The sequence below is a fragment of the Bos indicus x Bos taurus genome, chromosome 11, assembly GCF_003369695.1.
Source record: "Bos indicus x Bos taurus breed Angus x Brahman F1 hybrid chromosome 11, Bos_hybrid_MaternalHap_v2.0, whole genome shotgun sequence".
Classification (NCBI taxonomy): domain Eukaryota; kingdom Metazoa; phylum Chordata; class Mammalia; order Artiodactyla; family Bovidae; genus Bos; species Bos indicus x Bos taurus.
Window position 1 is genome coordinate 85,659,301 of NC_040086.1, and position 18,264 is coordinate 85,677,564.

The following is an 18,264-nucleotide window of genomic DNA, read 5'->3' on the forward strand; positions in this document are numbered from 1 at the left end:
CAAACAATTAAGATCTTTTGATTTAAACAGTTGGTCTATTTCTTCCATTTTTTTCTTGGTATAATAGGAACCATTTCTTTATCCAGCCTCCAAAGCTGGGGCCTTTGCAGTTTTAATCACTGCAGTTTCTTTGGAAATATTAAAGCTTCCTTTCATAATTCTTTTCTTTTCCCCAGGTCAGGTGCATTAAGACCACATTTTGTACTTCTCTTGTTAACTCCTTAATAATGTAAGAAAGAGAAGATGTTGATTTGCATGGAATTCCCATGAAGTTAACCACCTTTTCCTTCTTTCATTGATGAAGCCTCTAATATTTTAGAGCTGGAAAATTATCACTCATCTCCCATAATCCAGACATTTTTATGTATTTCATAATGCGTCTATCCTCTGTCCTCCCAAAACCATGTCAGCAGTGAAGGTCTGTTGGTAGCAGTGGGTAGTCACTGTATTAATAATAATAAATGGATTAGTTTTGCTTATATGTGTGTGTGTTTACTCACATTTTATATACATCTTTTTTCCTTTCTCTGCACTTTACCTAGACAGGCATGGTGCATTGTGATACAGCAGTTGGAACACCCGATTATATATCACCCGAGGTCCTGAAATCACAAGGGGGTGATGGTTACTATGGGCGAGAATGTGATTGGTGGTCCGTGGGTGTTTTCCTTTTTGAAATGCTGGTGGGTAAGTAAACTGGGATTGTTTTTTAAAACCTATCTCACAACACTTAAGTTCTAAGTCAAGAATGTGAGACTATAAAAAAATTTAATTGCTTGTGTTCTAAGGAGAAAGTAGAATTTCTTTAAACCTTTGAATTGATAGCATCTAATGTGACAGATTGTTGATTAGAAAATTAAAATGAAACCTCATGCTGGTACAATAATTGAGTAGAATATGAAAGGAATTGAAAGTTTACTGCTAGGAAATATTCTTTCCATAGACCTTTTTGATTAAGAAAATACTAGAACAAGCAAATTTACAGCTGCAGTGGGCCTTCATTCTAAGATTTTCTTAATCAGTAGTATTTTGTTGTAAATAAGGAACTGAAAATAATTCAGTTTATGTAATTATATAATTAGTTTTTGTAAACTATGTTTCTTATATTTGCTACTTGTATATATATTTGGTTTGTAATTCCAGTCAAATATGGTTATTGACCATTTGACTATCAAGATAAATATATTCTATAATAGTGTTTCAATCTCAGAAAACTCAGAGACAAGTTAAATAATTTCTTTTACTTTGGCCACATCAAAATTTGAAATGCTCACGTATTTCAAAACTTTTCTTTACACCATAGATTTCATTTTTAAGATTTCTTCTTCCTGAGTACTAGAGTCACAAAAATGTCTTCTGGCCAAGGAAACCAGTGGCTTTAGGGTAAGGGGTGAAAGTGAAAGTGGCTCAGCTGTATTCAACTCTTTGAGACTCCATGGACTATACAGTCCATGGAATTCTCCAAGCCAGAATACTGGAATGGGTACCCTTTCCCTTCCCCAGGGGATCTTCCCAACTCAGGGATCAAACCCAGGTCTCCCACATTGCAGGCGGATTCTTTACCAGCTGAACCACAAGGGAAACCCAAGAATACTGGAGTGGGTAGCCTGTCCCTTCTCCAGCAGATCTTGGCGACCCAGGAATCAAACCAGTGTCTCCTGCATTGCAGGCGGATTCTTTACCAACTGAGCTATGAGGGCAGCCCAGGGGAGATGTAGCAAAATCTACTTTATGAGGCAAATGTGTTAAGGCAAATAACATCATAAGAATTTAGAGTGAATTAATGTTAGAACTTGGAGAATTTCTTTTCTGTGACTCTGAAAGAAATTGGTAGTGGAAATCTGTAAAATCTGTATAATGATTGAATGTGGCTATTGCTTAAAAAAAAAAATCTCAGTACAAAATTAGGTAACCCTTGGTCCTAGAACTTTTTGTAGTTAAAATGCCTTCTCTTAATGACCATATGTGTACGTGTAGTGTTGACCTTACTGTGCTAAGTCTCATGTCCTACTGTGACTTGCTTTGTTCTGGGCCTTTGTCATTGCAAATTGTTCTGGGTCTCTTTGTACACACTGTATTCTCTTAGGTATCTGTCTGTTCTCCCCATGTCTAGGCCCTGTCTGATGGTTTATTAGGTGTGTCTTGTAGTATTTTGAAAGTGGAATATATTCCATCATTTGCCTAGACTCTCCCAGAGTTTTAAAAAATAATATACTTTGGAGGAAGTCACCTGGGTTATTTGAAGAGACCATTTATACACCTGCTACCGTTTTCAGCTCTGAGAGCTGAATGAGTTTGAATGGCACTGATTTGCAGTGTTCTGAGCATACTGTGTGCTCACTCATCAGGTTGGTTGGCACTAGACTTCACTTCAAAGAGTCTACTGCAGTTAAAAATCACACTAGAAAAAACTTGAATTCAAAACTCTCCTCTACTACCCTTGGAAAACAAAAACTATCTGAGGACTTCTTTTTGACTGATTTGGGGAAGTCTGGTTTGTACTAAGGTGATTTGAAGCACACTGGCAGGGCCTTTAACTCTTAGACTTTAAGTACTGGCCAAAATGATGCTGTGAACTTTTTTGAAAGTCTTTACACTTGTTTCAGTGCCTCTTTATCACAGTCATCAATTGGCAGGAACACTGTATTTGGAGACTGATTCTGCCATTTTCAGCTCTAGCTGTGTGTCCTCGTAGGCAAATCACATGTCATCTCTCTGGGCCTGGCTTCCTTGTATGTAAAATAATGAGGCTGATCTGACTCTTAGAGCTGCATTGTCCAGGCCGTTGTGATGAAAGTGGCTTATGTCTGCACTGTTTAGTATGGTGGGGACCTGCCATGTTGGGCTTTTGAAATACGGCTAATGTGACTAGGGAAATGGATTTTTTATTTTATTTCATTTTAATTAATTTAAAGTGCCACTTATGGTTGGTGACTACTGTATTGTATAACAAAAGGTTTGCTTTAGCTGAAGCATTAAAAGGCTCTAACTGATCTGATTGCACTTAGTAATCTTTTAAGTTATCCAGTACATTAATTTTTTTCTCATTATGTATTACCCAACACATTGTACAATTAGTATTGATTTTATTTTGATCTTAAAAATTATTGGCTTATTGATATGGTTAAAATTTAAATATATTCTTGGTGTGTGCATGTTTGTTTTGACTGAGATTCCTGTCCCATAGACATTTCCTTCTTACATGCATGTGATAAATCTAAACTTAACGTATTTAAATATTAGGTAAAAAATGTTTAATTTGCATTCTCTGTTACACTCTGTGTCTTCTTTCTTGGTACTTTAGGGGATACTCCATTTTATGCAGATTCACTTGTAGGAACATATAGCAAAATTATGGATCATAAAAACTCACTATGTTTCCCTGAAGATGCAGAAATTTCTAAACATGCGAAGAATCTCATCTGTGCCTTCTTAACAGATAGGTAATATACATTAAATTTCTTTATAGAGATTTCTTTGTAGAGAATCCTTTTAGCTTTGTAGAAGTGAAAGCTTACTGAGCTCTTATATATACACATATAAAATCAATCTTTTTATCCAACTCGCATTGAATTCTGGTTTAGCCTTTTCCTACTGCTTAGCCTGGAATTGGGTTACTGTTGTCATTTTGTATGTGCATCCTGATGGTAATCCAACTCTGATCTTAACTCTCATATCTAAAAAGAAAACTTGGTAAAATAATGCATCTGAGAGAAAAGAAAACTTCTGTATTTTTCACATTTTATCCTTTAAAATGATTGAGCCATATTGCTCTTGACTGTACAACTTTTGAGAGAAGAACATTTTGTGCAGATAAATACTCAAAAGTTAATAATCTTAAAAACTGTGTTTGACTTTGCAGTGCCTCCTTCCCAGCCCCTTTTAATTTGCATTTGAATATGAGCAAGCCCATCCTGAAAATTCTATATTTCTTTTTTTTTTTTTTCTCTATATTTCTTAAAATAGATGAACATTATTGTGAAAACCTGCCTTAAAAAAGAGAAGCCTGGAAAGCTCCTTGAAGTGTCTCCCTTGCCCTGTCTATTCTTTTCTGGTTTCCCAACTTTACGTTTGTGATATGAGTCATCCTGTCAAAGGGCCAGTGCGTACACGTGGGTGCTTTCACTTTGGACCAGACTGAACTCATTAGCTTTATGATTTTAGGGAAATTATTTTACTTTCTGGCGAAATAATTTTACTCATTCTAAATATGATGGGATCAGATTTAGGTGATAACTGAGGACATTTCTTGCTCTGTGATGCTATCTTCCTGAGCACGCCTTACTGTTTGTTTGCCAGTTGCTGTTACAAGCAGTACTATAGTGACCATTCTCATACATTTCTCTTTTAATACTTTTTGTGGGGTAAACTCTTAAAGATGGATTTCTGGGCTATACATTCTAAAATTGACCTACTTGAGTTGCAAATTTGACCCCCAGAAATGTCACATGGGGTTTATTTCCATTATTAAGAATTGTTTCCCTCATTTTTGTCAAACTAAGTACTATGAATTGTTTATTTTTCCATACAAAGCAGAAAATTATATTTTTACTCATTGTTTTAATCTTTTTCATTTATTTATCAATCATTTGTAAAATAAAGCTTTGTTAATTACATAATTAATGAACAATTCATGGTGATAAACTCAAAATAAATTTTATATAATGTTTGCTTTGAGGACCAGGTGGAGTTGATAGGAATGATTATAATTTGTGCTGAAAGATAAAATATAAAACAGGATATATAGCATGTGTTCATGAAAGACTAGCCTTAGTGATTTATGGTCAGTGGTAGTTGCAATCTAAAGAATGATTGTAGGTGGAGAAAAGATAGTTTGAGAAGAATTTAATGCCATTAGTGTGGCTAGGGGCACTTCCTTCTATAAACTTTACAGGTTTTCTGGTTTATGTTAAACATAGCTCCAGGGGCATAATTGCTTATTATTTCCACATAGTCTTCACTGAAGACTCAAAGTCAAAGAATGAAATTATTAGCAACATTTTTCTTGTATTCAGATTGACAGTTTTAATATAAATGCAATACATATTTATATTTAACTTACATTTAATATAGATGTAGATCTATCCAGAGTGAATATGGATAGCTTTAAGCACAATATGTGAGTTCTTTTTAAGAAGAGGGGAGGATTTTTTTTAATAACATTTTTATTATAGAGGTTTTAAAAAAATTCTTCTGTGCCAGAAGTTAGATCTCCATTCATTTTATGCCCTAAAATTGGTCATATGATTTTGGCACATGCCAGTGACTTTTTTAATTGAAAGCCTCCTGTACTTTCATTTGATGCAAAGTGCAAGTAGAAACATAATTTCTTTTCCATGATATTCATTATTTAGAGAGATCACATGCTGTAAAATTAGATTGCTTATTTTTGAGGAGTATTTAAGCTGAAGCTTTTCAATTTTTTTAAACTCATTTCTGATCCTCATTGAGATGAGTATTTTTGTATTTTTATAATCTTACTCTTTATAATAGAATGTTTAACTGCATTATTTAGGGAGGTACGCCTTGGAAGAAACGGGGTAGAAGAAATCAAACAACATCCTTTCTTTAAGAATGATCAGTGGAATTGGGATAACATAAGAGAGAGTAAGTCAATAAATTTAAATATTTCCATTTCATCACATTTTAAATCTCATAAATTGAATCCTCTTCTGATTTAAAAAGCGTGTCTGATACTCTTAATAGTAATTTTTAAGTTGAGAGGTTGTATTTCAATTCATTTTGAATCTGTGTAACTAAATCTTAAATCAGTATCTTAGCAAACTAGTATGTCTTTATTTCCCATTGCTTTTATGATAAACATTATAGGTTTCTTAATTTGCCAAGCTAAGTTTTATGGATCTCAATAATTTTCAGAATTGGGGAAATATAATTCTTTAATTCATATGTTTGAATTAATAAATCAATAATTAGTTACTTATGGAGAGTACTCTGGTGAATACCAGGGTAAGCATAGTAGTTCATTTAAACTGCATGTATATTTACATTAATTCATTTTAAGAGTAAGAAATATTTCTACTTAAAGATGTAGTAGAAAATTTCTGAAAACTAAAGAATGTATATGCAAGTTATTGCTGTTTAGAAGTTTAATACCTAGAATAATATCATACTGCCTTGCATAGATTAATTCATCTATGTTTAAAACCAATCTAATATAATGATAAAACACAGAATAAAACACAGAATTTCAGTTCTTCGAAATGATAAAATAGTAAATCTGTCATTGAAATTTTCTATAGTAAATCATGACAATATAGTATTGTTTGCTAATCAAATATCAATATATAATGTATTAATATTTATATAGTGTGCTAATATCAATATAACATTAATAATCTATAATAACTAATATAAAACATAACAGGGGTGGTTTCTGTCTTTTTAAATCATATATATTATTATTAAACAATGTTTCTTTTCTATTAATAGCTGCAGCTCCTGTGGTACCTGAACTCAGCAGTGACATAGACAGCAGCAATTTTGATGACATTGAAGATGATAAAGGAGATGTAGAAACCTTCCCAATTCCCAAGGCTTTTGTGGGAAATCAGCTACCTTTTATAGGATTTACCTACTACAGAGAAAATTTGTATGTGATTTGTTATATTTTTATTGTTTTCAACATCTAGCTGTAAAGAGTTGTCTTACTTCAGGACTCTGAATTATAGAAGATAAAGAGTTAATTTGTTTCAAATTGAGATTTTTTTCAAAGAATATTATATATAATATTCATTTAAAAATGAATGTAAGGCAGTGTTGTGTGTTTGAAAACCGAACACCTGCTTTTGAGGGAGTCTGTCAACTATTTAGGGACATAGGAGAATTATATAGTCATAATGAAGGGTAGACTGTGATATGAGCCTTAAGAAAGGTACCAAGAAGATCTGAGAATCATAATTCTTCTAATTTCAGAAGAAAAATAAAAGTCACATCTCTTTGGAGCTAGTGTAGGGGGAAGTCAGGTAAGACCTCAAGAAAGAGATAGCATTTTAACCAAGTCTAAAGATAAAAAAGGGTATTGAGTAGCTGAGATGTAGGGAGGTTAGGTGAATGTGGTGGGGAGGTGATTGTGGAAGCACAACTTTGAAATTTAAGCATATACTGGGAGCAGAGCAATATAGTCCAGTAGGTTTCAAACATGGTATATATCACTGTATTATAACCATTTGGAGAATTTATTGGAACTGTTATTTTCTTGCCTGTAATACCTTCATCTAGTGCAGAGCCTGGCATAAGATCATTCAATAAATATTGCTCAACTGGAGTGAGTATTGGGTATAAGCTTAGAAAATAGACTGGAGTTAGAGTGTGAGGGAAGCATAATGGAACAGATGATTGTTGTGTATTGTGCTAAGGGACTTTTTACTTTGACAGGAAGTAAAAAGCTGCTGAAAACTGTTAAGTAGTTAAATGAAGTGTTAAAGACATTTGAAAAGTTTTTGATACTTCCATGTTTGTAATGGTTGGGGCGATCAACTGTTATGGTTTGCCCAGGACCGAGAGGTTTCCAAGGATGTGCTATGGGACTGTCATGTTAAAATTAGGAAAATCAGTGCAAACCAAGATGAGTTGTTTATCCTGTTAAAGATAAGGTTCTGAAAACTGCTGCAATACTGACAAAAGTGAAGACATCAGTGCAGGAGAAATCCAGGCATGTTCATAAACAGCAAGGAACGACCCAGTTAAGAGAGAAACTGACAGTTAAGTAGAAGTGATGATTTATGTATTAAGACCAGGAGATCAGAGATGTTGTATTTGAAAAAGAGCAGAGATGTCTTCTTTCAGAATATTTCTAGAAAAGAAGAATAAAATAGGAACTCAAAATGAGGTGAAGAGGAGGAAAAATATGGTTCTGTTTAGTGACTCCAGTCTCAACTATGTTAAAGACTAGAACATTGGCTTAAGAGTGAGAAGCAAGAAATACCATTTTAAATTATTGAAAATGGTATAAATGTCAAGAGGGGGAAATAGTACTTAACTTAAAATATGTTGAAAGTGAAAAGAAGGAGAATTTAATTCTGAGGATAACTTGATATCAGAAAATGAGTTAAAATGGCATGCAAAAGAACTTCCTGCCTTTCCTTCTAGGCTACTAAGTGACTCTCCATCTTGTAAAGAAAATGACTCAATTCAATCAAGGAAGAATGAAGTATGTATAAATTTTTACTACTCTATTTTAATCACATGTTCAAATACTTTAGTAATATCCATGTATTTTAAAAGTTCACTTGATGTTACTTTTAGATGGCCTTCCTTGTTGCAATCCAGTTCAGTATAACACTGAAGTGATTCATTTATTTGCCGAGTATTATGGTATGAGATCCAGTGCCTAGTAAAAAGATGAGTTACATGACTTTAGGCTTAGTTTCATTACAAAAGTGATAGAATATGTTTATAAACAGCTGTATTTCCTACCAATTAGAAAATTTTATGATCTTAGCACTATATATGAGTATAGATAGTAAGCTATAAGAATACAGAAATAGCAGATGGATTTAAATTTTGAGTATTTAGCAATGAATTGATATAAAGGATAGTTTTATCAAGATGTTACAGTATTTTATGACCTCCATACAAAGCTAAATCATGTAGACACATAAATGAGAATGCTAAATATTTTTCTCTTCAACTTATAAAAACTAAAAAAAAAACTAAAAAATTGAGTAATTTTGATACAATTTGTGTTTTAGGAATTTTACAAAGCATAGCAAGCATTTTAATTTTTTGTTGTTGTTTTGTTTTGTTTTAAATAGGAGAGTCAAGAGGTATGTTGATGTCAAATATGTTGAAAAACAGGAAAAATCTCATCACTCTAGCGATGTTTTGATATAACCATATTCCATCTAGTATTTGGAGTACTACACCTACCCAAGAGAGAAGTTCCCAACCTTTTTTTCTGCCAAGTATTCTTTTCGTTATTGCTCCTATGGATCTGTTGTTTAAAATATATATTATGTACTTTTCTTGGTTTTGTTTATTAAGGATATGTAACTAGCAGCAAGAACTTTTGATTAACATGTGAAAACTAATCAGCATGTGATCGAGTTATACCAATGTAGTAGCAGCCAAAAGCTGCTGAACTTGACGAGTTCATTGGCCTATATTTCCTTACTAGGGAAATATACAGTTTTTCTTAAGATACATGAAATATTTAAGAAATCATGGAGAACCTAATCACTAGAAAAAATAGTGGAAAAAACATTGTCCATGGAAATCTAATAGGTCTTTGAGGGCACTGCCACTTATTAGCTGTGCTATCTTGGCTCAGTTGTTCACCTTTTTTGGATTTCTGTTTCTTCATCGAATAAATGCACTACTACCCATCTTTTTATGGCTTTTGTTAGGATTAATGACACAGTAAATGTAAAGTGCATGCCATTGTACCTAAAATACAAAAGGAACTCAAAAAGTTAAATCCTTTAGAAAGGCAGTAATGCTCCCAAAATAGATTCTTTAGTACTTTCTATAATTGTAGTTTTTTTAAAGACTGGTAAATTTGGCCTATAAGAAGATTTAAAGAATGGCAAGATGACTTGTTGGAGAAGGAAATGGCAACCCACTCCAGTGTTCTTGCCTGGAGAATCCCAAGGATGGGGCAGCCTGGTGGGCTGCTGTCTATGGGGTCGCACAGAGTCAGACAAGACTGAAGCGACTTAGCAGCAGCAAGATGACTTGTAATTAATTAGCCATCATTAATCCAAAAGAGTTGTTGATGATAAACTTTTCACAGTATTGTGCCTGGCACAGTATAGGAAATTATAAAGAGGTTTTGTGTGTGTGTGTGTGTGTGTGTGTGTGTGTGTGTGTGTGTGTGTGCGCACGCCTTTTTTCGAGGTAAAATTGATCAGTTCAGTCGCACAGTCGTGTCCGACTCTTTGCGACCCCATGAACTGCAGCACACCAGGCTTCCCTGTCCAATACCAACTCCCGGAGCTTGCTCAAACTCATGTCCATCAAGTTGGTGATGCAATCCAACCATCTCATCCTCTGTCATCCCCTTTTCCTCCTGCCTTCAATCTTCCCAACATCAGGCTCTTTTCCAGTGAGTCAACTCTTCGCATCAGGTGGCCAAAGGTTTGGAGCTACAGCTTCAGCATCAGTCCTTCCAATGAACACCCAGGACTATCTCCTTTAGGATTGACTGGTTGGATCTCCTTGCAGTCCAAGGGACTCTCAAGAGTCTTCTCCAACACTACAGTTCAAAAGCATCAATTCTTCGGCACTTGGCTTTCTTTATAGTCCAACTCTCACATCCATACATGACTACTGGAAAAACCATAGGTTTGACTAGATGGACCTTTGTTGGCAAAGTAATGTCTCTGCTTTTAATATGCTATCTAGGGTAGTCACAGCTTTTCTTCCAAGGAGCAAGCGTCTTTTAATTTCATGGCTGCAGTCACCATCTGCAGTGATTTTGGAGCCCAAGAAAATTAAGTCTGTCACTGTTTCCCCAATATTTGCCATGAAGTGATGGGACTGGATGCCATGATCTTAGTTTTTTGAATGTTGAGTTTAAGCCAGTTTTTTCACTCTTCTCTTTCACTTTCATCGAGAGGCTGTTTAGTTCCTTTTCACTTTCTGCCATTAGGGTGATATCATCTTCATATCTGAGGTTAATGATATTTCTCCTGGAAATCTTGATTCCAGCTTGTGCTTCATCCAGCCCAGCATTTCACATGGTGTACTCTGTATATAAGTAAAATAAGCAGAGTGACAATATACAGCCTTGACATACTCCTTTCCCTATTTGGAACCAGTCCGTTGTTCCAAGTCCAGTTCTAACTGTTGCTTCTTGACCTGCATACAGATTTCTCAGGAGCAGGTCAGGTGGTCTGGTATTCCATCTCTTTAAGACTTTCCTACAAACAAACTGACTGTGTGATCCACACAGTCAAAGGCTTTGGCATAGTCAATAAAGCAGAAGTAGATATTTTCCTGGAACTCTCTTGCTTTTTCAATGATCCAATGGATGTTGGCAATTTGATCTCTGGTTCCTCTGCCTTTTTTAAATCCAGCTTGAACATCTGGAAGTTCATGGTTCACGTACTGTTCAAGCCTGGCTTGGAGAATTTTGAGCATTACTTTGCTAGCGTGTGAGATGAGTGCAATTGTGTGGTAGTTTGAGCATTCTTTGGCACTGCCTTTCTTTGGGATTGGAATGAAAACTGATCCTTTCTAGTCCTGTGGCCACTGCTGAATTTCCCAAATTTGCTGGCGTATTGAGTGCAGCGCTTTCACAGCATCATCTTTTAGGATTTGAAATAGCCTAACTGGAATTCCATCATCTCCACTAGCTTTGTTTGTAGTGATGCTTCCTAAGGCCCACTTGACTTTGCATTCCAGGACGTCTGTCTGGCTCTAGGTGAGTGATCACACCGTCATGGTTATCTGGGTCATGAAGATCTTTTTTGTACAGTTCTTCTGAGTATTCTTGCCACCTCTTCTTAATATCTTCTGCTTCTGTTAGGTCCATAACGTTTCTGTCCTTTATTGTGTCCATCTTTGCATGAAATGTTCCCTTGGAATCTCTTAATTTTCTTGAAGAGATCTCTAGTCTTTCCCATTCTGTTGTTTTCCTATTTCTTTGCATTGATCACTTAGGAAGGCTTTCTTGTCTCTCCTTGCTATTCTTTGCAAATCTCCATTCAGATGGATATATCTTTCCTTTTCTGCTTTGCCTTTACCTTTTGATACTGATATGTAACATTTTGAAATTGATATGTAACAGTATATAAGTTTCAAGTATACAACATTATGATTTTACTTCTGTGCTCATTGCAAAGTGATCATTAAGAGTGTAATAATCAACCATCACCATACACTTGACCCCATTCACTCATTTCATATACCCCAGCCTCCTTTTCCTCTGGTAATGACCAGTCTGTTCTGTCTTAGGAGTTTGTTTTTGTTTTGTTTATTTTTTCCCTTTTTTTGGTTTGTTTCCATATGAGTGATACCATATGATTTTTGTCTTTCACTTTCTGACTTGCATTCTAGGTTCATCCCTCAAGGTTCATCCATGTTGCAAATAGCTAGATTTCACTTTTTCCCTTTTTTTTTTTAATGGCTGAGTGGTTCCTAGTCTGTATATATATATCACGTCTTATTCATCCATTTATCTTCCAGTGGATACTTAGGTTGTTTCTATATCTTAGGTGCATATATCTTTTTGAATTAGTGTTTTTATATTCTTCAGATAAAAACCCATAAGTGGAATAGCTGGATTATATGGTAATTCTGTCTACACTAGTTTTCATTCCCATCAACAGTGCATGAAGGTTCCCTTTTCTCTACATGCTCTCCAGTATTTGATATTTTTGTCTTTTTGATGATAGCCATTCTAACAGGTGTAAGGTGATACTTCATTGTGATTTTCATTCATTTCCCTAATAATTAATGATATTAAACATATTTTCTTAGATCTGTTGGCTATCTGCATGCTTTCTTTGGGAAAACTGAAAGAAATTTTATTCTTATTTCTAAGAAAAGTAATATATTTTTGAGCATATTCAGTCAAATATTCCAAATATTTGTTTCAGACGTAGACCTTTTATCTTTATCTTATTAGCACAAATGATAACAATATTTTCATATAAATAATCTACAGAAGAACAGTGGAGGATATCAATTTTTTTTTAGTTTATTGATAATAAGTAACTTGCTATCATAGAAGAATTCTGCCAAGATTGGAGCTTCTCATTCTTATGTTTACATAGTGTGTTCATGTATACATATGTGCTGTGATATAAAGCAAGAGATGGAGGATTTTTTCTGTCAATAAAAATCACGTTAAGAAGGTACACATGCTGTACCTATATTAAAGTCGAAAGAAAGGAGAAGAAAATTATCATTGTTTTCTTTAAGCCTCTTGCCTTTTAAATGTGATCACACTTTATCGTTTTTTATTTTCTGACAGATTCAGAAAAAACTGTACACATTAGAAGAACACCTTAGCACTGAGATTCAGGCCAAAGAGGAACTAGAACAGAAGTGCAAGTATGTTCTGTGAATAATTAAATGTTATATTTTAAAATGTAAATTTAAACATTTTACTAAAAAGAGCTACAAAGTAATTCTATGATTATTTTACAATTTATGGCAAATGTCTTTATTGTAAGAATTATTTTATGTACTGTTGCCTTTGAAATTCTTCAGGTCTGTTAATACTCGCTTAGAGAAAGTGGCAAAGGAGTTAGAAGAAGAGGTAAAGTTTCTCTATGCTTTATTTACATTTTTGTTTGTAAAAAATGTTGATGCTTGACTTTATTATAGAGTTCACTCAATACCATATTAATACAAATCTTGTTATATAGTAAAATATATGTTGTAGCATTGATGAGGACTGAGATTATAGAGTAAACCATGATAATAGGCTTCATTTTGTTATGTTTTTGCAAATGAATTAATTTAGTATGTGTAGATATTTCAAGGAAAAATAATTTCGGTCATATTAATGATATGGCTTAAAAATAGAAATTGACGGTTTTTTTTTATTATTCAGACCTGTAGTTTATATTAAGTAAAGGTGGTTCAAGGGTGATGAAATGTTACAGAAATTTTGGCTTACAATAGTAAACAAAATACTTATGTTCTTGATTATTTAAGAATAATATGCTATTTTAAAAATATGGAAACCATTTGTAATTTTAACAAAATGGCTTTTCTTAGTTATTAGCTTTTTTAAAGGTCTCTTCTGTTTTATGTAACTGAAGTATTTTTTATTTTCATTTGATTTTTACACATACTTTCCTTTGATAATAACTTCAAGCATTATTTCAGATTACCTTAAGGAAAAATGTGGAATCAACATTAAGACAATTAGAAAGAGAAAAAGCACTTCTTCAGCACAAAAATGCAGAATATCAGCGGAAAGCTGATCATGAAGCAGACAAGAAGCGAAATTTGGAGAATGATGGTTTGTAGTATAGAATACTAAATACTTACTAAGAAAAAAAGTTTGTATGTGTGTGTTGTGTTGAAGCTTACTACTTAAATGCTTTTTATCATAGTTAACAGTTTAAAAGATCAGCTTGAAGATTTGAAAAAAAGAAATCAGAACTCTCAGATATCCACTGAGAAAGTGAATCAACTCCAGAGACAAGTAGGTTGATCCCAATTTATTTATAATAAGGATTTTGAATTTTATTTATGACTGTTAGCATTTGTTTTAATTGGTAATGTTACAAAAGGGAAATCATTAAAAATATATTTTTAGGGTTTTTCTTATTTTAAATAGTTTGCAATGGAGTAATAAATTGAAGTATTTTCATCATATATAGCTGTGTTGATTTGTTTGTTTTTTGTTTGGTTTTGAATGGAATAACAGCTGGATGAAACCAATGCTTTGCTGCGAACAGAATCTGATACTGCAGCCCGGTTAAGGAAAACACAGGCAGAAAGTTCAAAACAGATTCAGCAGCTGGAATCTAACAATAGAGATCTACAAGACAAAAATTGCCTGCTGGAGACTGCCAAGTTAAAACTTGAAAAGGAATTTATCAATCTTCAGTCAGTTCTAGAATCTGAAAGGAGGGACCGAACCCATGGATCAGAGATTATTAATGATTTACAAGGTATTAAAGTGGAGATTGCACTTAAGTTCAATTCGGAGATAACCTTAGATGGTGGATAATGTGCTGGAGTAGTAAGTGTATGGATATAGTACTCTGTTCTATAAAGTTAGGGTGTTAGAAATACACTGTTATAAAATTTTATGAATGAAGGATTTACTTTCAAATAGTATGAAGTATTTTAAGTAACAAGCCACTTCTGAAAGCAGTAGATTGGATTCCAGTTGAATTAACTCTGAAGCATTGTATCAACAATTATAAAATTTCTGCTCATAAATAACAGCTTTAAGGTATGAGGTGAATTCTGAATTTTTTACTCTAAATTTAATTTGTATTGTATATGAATTTATTGTTTTTTAAAATGTTGCCATTTTAGGTAGAATATCTGGCCTAGAAGAAGATGTAAAGAATGGTAAAATCTTATTAGCAAAAGTAGAGCTGGAGAAGAGACAACTACAGGAGAGATTTACTGATTTGGAAAAGGTAAAACATGTTAAGTTTTATATTTGTGTAAGAAGATAGATGTAGAGTTTCGAGTTGAAAAACTTATTCTAAAATACGGAAAATTAGTAACTGAGATATTTCCAGCACTCATGTACTTTCTTATATTGTTATGTGCATTGACGATATATACTTTAAGGCTTACCATAACACCATACAAGCAGCCCTTAGCATGTCAGTTGCTTATGAAGGGAGGACTCTCCTAGGATGTGTTCTGAGGATGCTTCTCCCTAGACATCCCAGGAAAACTCAGATTTTTATGTACATTATATCTTCAAAATGGTGTAAAATTATCATGACTTTTCATGTAGAAGTTTACCAAAAAGTGCTATGAGCGGGCATAATTTCTAGGCTCTGTGTAGATAATATTTTGTTTTCATTCATTTAAGGATTTAGTGTATTGTATGTGGTAAAAATATCAGGATGCAGTTCTTGCCCTTAACAACCTCACATCTAGTAGGTAATTTCTAAAGTAAAAGTAAAGTACACAGATAATTCTAATACAGTGTGGTGGACTGCAAGGAGATCCAACCAGTCCATTCTAAAGGAGATCAGTCCTGGGTGTTCATTGGAAGGACTGATGCTAAAGCTGAAACTCCAATACTTTGGCCACCTCATGCGAAGAGTTGACTCATTGGAAAAGACTCTGATTCTGGGAGGGATTGGGGCAGGAGGAGAAGGGGACGACAGAGGAGGAGATGGCTGGATGGCATCACCGACTCGATGGACGTGAGTTTGAGTGAACTCCGGGAGTTGGTGATGGACAGGGAGTCCAGGCGTGCTGCGATTCATGGGGTTGCAGAGTCGGACACAACTGAGCGACTGAACTGAACTGACTGAAGTAGAATGATAGAGGTATGGGCAGGGTATCTTGGGTACACAGAATGAATCCCTAATCTGACAGGGCAGCATTGGCTGACAAAGTAAAGGTGCATTATGAGCTGGGGAGGACATCATGAGTGAAGGCACAGAGGATAGAAGATAAAAGGTCATAGTTTATTTAAGTATAAACTATTCAGTATTTCTAGAATAAAGAGTAAAGGTCAAGAAATTTTAATCTTTTAAGGGATAGACAGTGAATATTTTAAATTTTGCAGGTGATATGGTCTCTACTTCAGTAAAGGGAACGGGCATGGCTATGATCTAATGAAATTTTACAAAAACAGACATCAGTCTAAAATTGACCATGCAAGATGTTGAATACTCTATTAAGAAACTTAGTTGCTCTAAGAAATGGACTAACCACTGAAGGGCTTTTAAGTTGGGTGATTTTATTAGTGATTCATTTAAGACATATTATTATGTACCATGTGAAAACTAGGTTTGAGGAAGATTAATAGGTAGGTAGATTAATCAGAGGCTTTTCAGATAAAGTAACTCAGAAAATGGAGACTTAACTAATTCAGTAGTTGAAAGGTTGGAAAATAGGAATGAATCTGAAATATTTGAAGGAGGAGTATTTGGGAACACTTAGTGATTGACTGATTAAATGTAGCATGTGAATAGTACTTAAGAATGAGTTTTCAGTTCCTAGTTTGTGACAAAAACCTATAGTGGTGCCTTTAATTAATAAAGAATAAAGGAGAAATAGAAGAGACAATGATAAATCCATTTTAGTCTTGAGGTGCTGGTGAGACAACCAAATTAGGATGTCTACAGAGAAGTAAGCTACGGTAGTAGCAGCTAGAAATATTTGATCATCATTGATATTGAAGTAGTGCAAACTATGCAAATGAAAGAACCCATCTGAAGGAGATTGCTTAGACCTGTGGTTTTCAAAGCAGAATAAACTACTCTGTTGATAGATTGTGTAGTTTGAAAAAAATTATTTTCATTATTGAAAAAAAAAGTCTGTATTTATGATATAAACTATAGGAAACAAAGAATTAGAAAATCTTTTGAGGATATATAGAAAATTAACTTCTGTTAATGGTTCTCAACTTAAAACATGTTTTCCATGTGGAAAATAAAGATGACTAGTAAAGGATCCTGAGTTTTATTCCCACCCCCCCGCCAGATCTAGCAAAGGAAAATGTTAAATATGTTTTAAAAGTTTGAGAGATAATACAGAAAGAGGAGAAGCATTATGGCTAAAGAATGCTACCTACAGAGAACACCCAATATTTAAGAGGTGGCTGGGAGAAAACTTCACACAGCAGAAAAGATGAGAGAAGGGTGGAGAGAGCCAAGTGAGGTCAAGTATATCAAGGAAATAGTTTCAAGGGCAACAGTGAGTTCAAATGAAAAATGACTTGATAATTGAGGTATCATTCATCACTTTATTGAGCTCAAGTAATCACAGTGAAGATCTCGAAACAGTAGTGGAGATAAGTACATTGGGAAGCAAACAGGTGGAACAGCACATAGGGTACTTTTACAGGAAGTCTGAAGATTGGAGGGAACATGTTAAACATTGTTAGTAAGCCTGTAAAGAAATTTTTGAAATTGTGAGCCAGTCTGTTTTGTTGATGGCTGCTGTTTAAATCTTTAATAGGAAAAGAACAACATGGAAATAGATATGACATACCAACTAAAAGTCATACAGCAAAGTTTAGAACAAGAAGAAACTGAACATAAGGCTACAAAAGCACGGCTTGCAGATAAAAACAAGATTTATGAATCCATTGAAGAAGCTAAATCAGAAGCCATGAAAGGTACGCATTTTCATAAGAGGATTTTCAGCAATATTTTACAGACTTGATTCTGTATTCAATTCTGATTTTGGAAAATATTTAAAAAAACTATTAGGAAAGCTTAACATATATATATTTGTGTGTGTGTGTGTGTATGTATATATGTATATACATTTTTTTTTCCTTTAAGGCCATGACCATTTCTAGGATAGTGAGGCTCAAATGCAAAATTGCTCAACCACATTTTTAGATCAGAGAGAAATGAATATTTCAGTGGTATCAATAGTGGCAGGCATATAGAGTGTGTAGTTCTAGATATATCTGTTCAGATTTGGGGGATATCCTCTTTTTATAATTAGTTTGACATTTCATCAGCTCATGTTACAAAATTTTTTCCTAAAGTTTATATAAGTTGACTGAATATTTTGAAATCTGGCATGATGAAGATACTAGCTATATTTGGTCAGAGCCACACAAAGCTAACGAGTGTAGGGTAAGATAACAAAGTTGACTTTTCCACAAACCAAGCCTGTTATCTT

At 34.1% G+C, this 18,264-nt stretch overlaps 1 protein-coding gene across 7 annotated transcripts in view; it reads left to right on the forward strand.

Annotated features, from left to right (window-relative positions):
• ROCK2 (Rho associated coiled-coil containing protein kinase 2) overlaps nucleotides 1–18,264 on the forward strand; it is a 129,570-nt gene that overhangs the window by 75,336 nt on the left and 35,970 nt on the right. For all 7 annotated transcript variants that reach the window (XM_027556064.1, XM_027556065.1, XM_027556066.1 and 4 more), the window contains exons 6-18: nucleotides 543–687; nucleotides 3,305–3,443; nucleotides 5,516–5,607; nucleotides 6,451–6,610; nucleotides 8,110–8,170; nucleotides 8,775–8,786; nucleotides 12,938–13,017; nucleotides 13,177–13,225; nucleotides 13,801–13,936; nucleotides 14,031–14,122; nucleotides 14,348–14,594; nucleotides 14,968–15,074; nucleotides 17,587–17,746. In XM_027556064.1, the coding sequence (XP_027411865.1) occupies nucleotides 543–687; nucleotides 3,305–3,443; nucleotides 5,516–5,607; nucleotides 6,451–6,610; nucleotides 8,110–8,170; nucleotides 8,775–8,786; nucleotides 12,938–13,017; nucleotides 13,177–13,225; nucleotides 13,801–13,936; nucleotides 14,031–14,122; nucleotides 14,348–14,594; nucleotides 14,968–15,074; nucleotides 17,587–17,746 (1,480 nt within the window). The remainder of the gene's footprint in view (nucleotides 1–542; nucleotides 688–3,304; nucleotides 3,444–5,515; nucleotides 5,608–6,450; nucleotides 6,611–8,109; nucleotides 8,171–8,774; nucleotides 8,787–12,937; nucleotides 13,018–13,176; nucleotides 13,226–13,800; nucleotides 13,937–14,030; nucleotides 14,123–14,347; nucleotides 14,595–14,967; nucleotides 15,075–17,586; nucleotides 17,747–18,264) is intronic.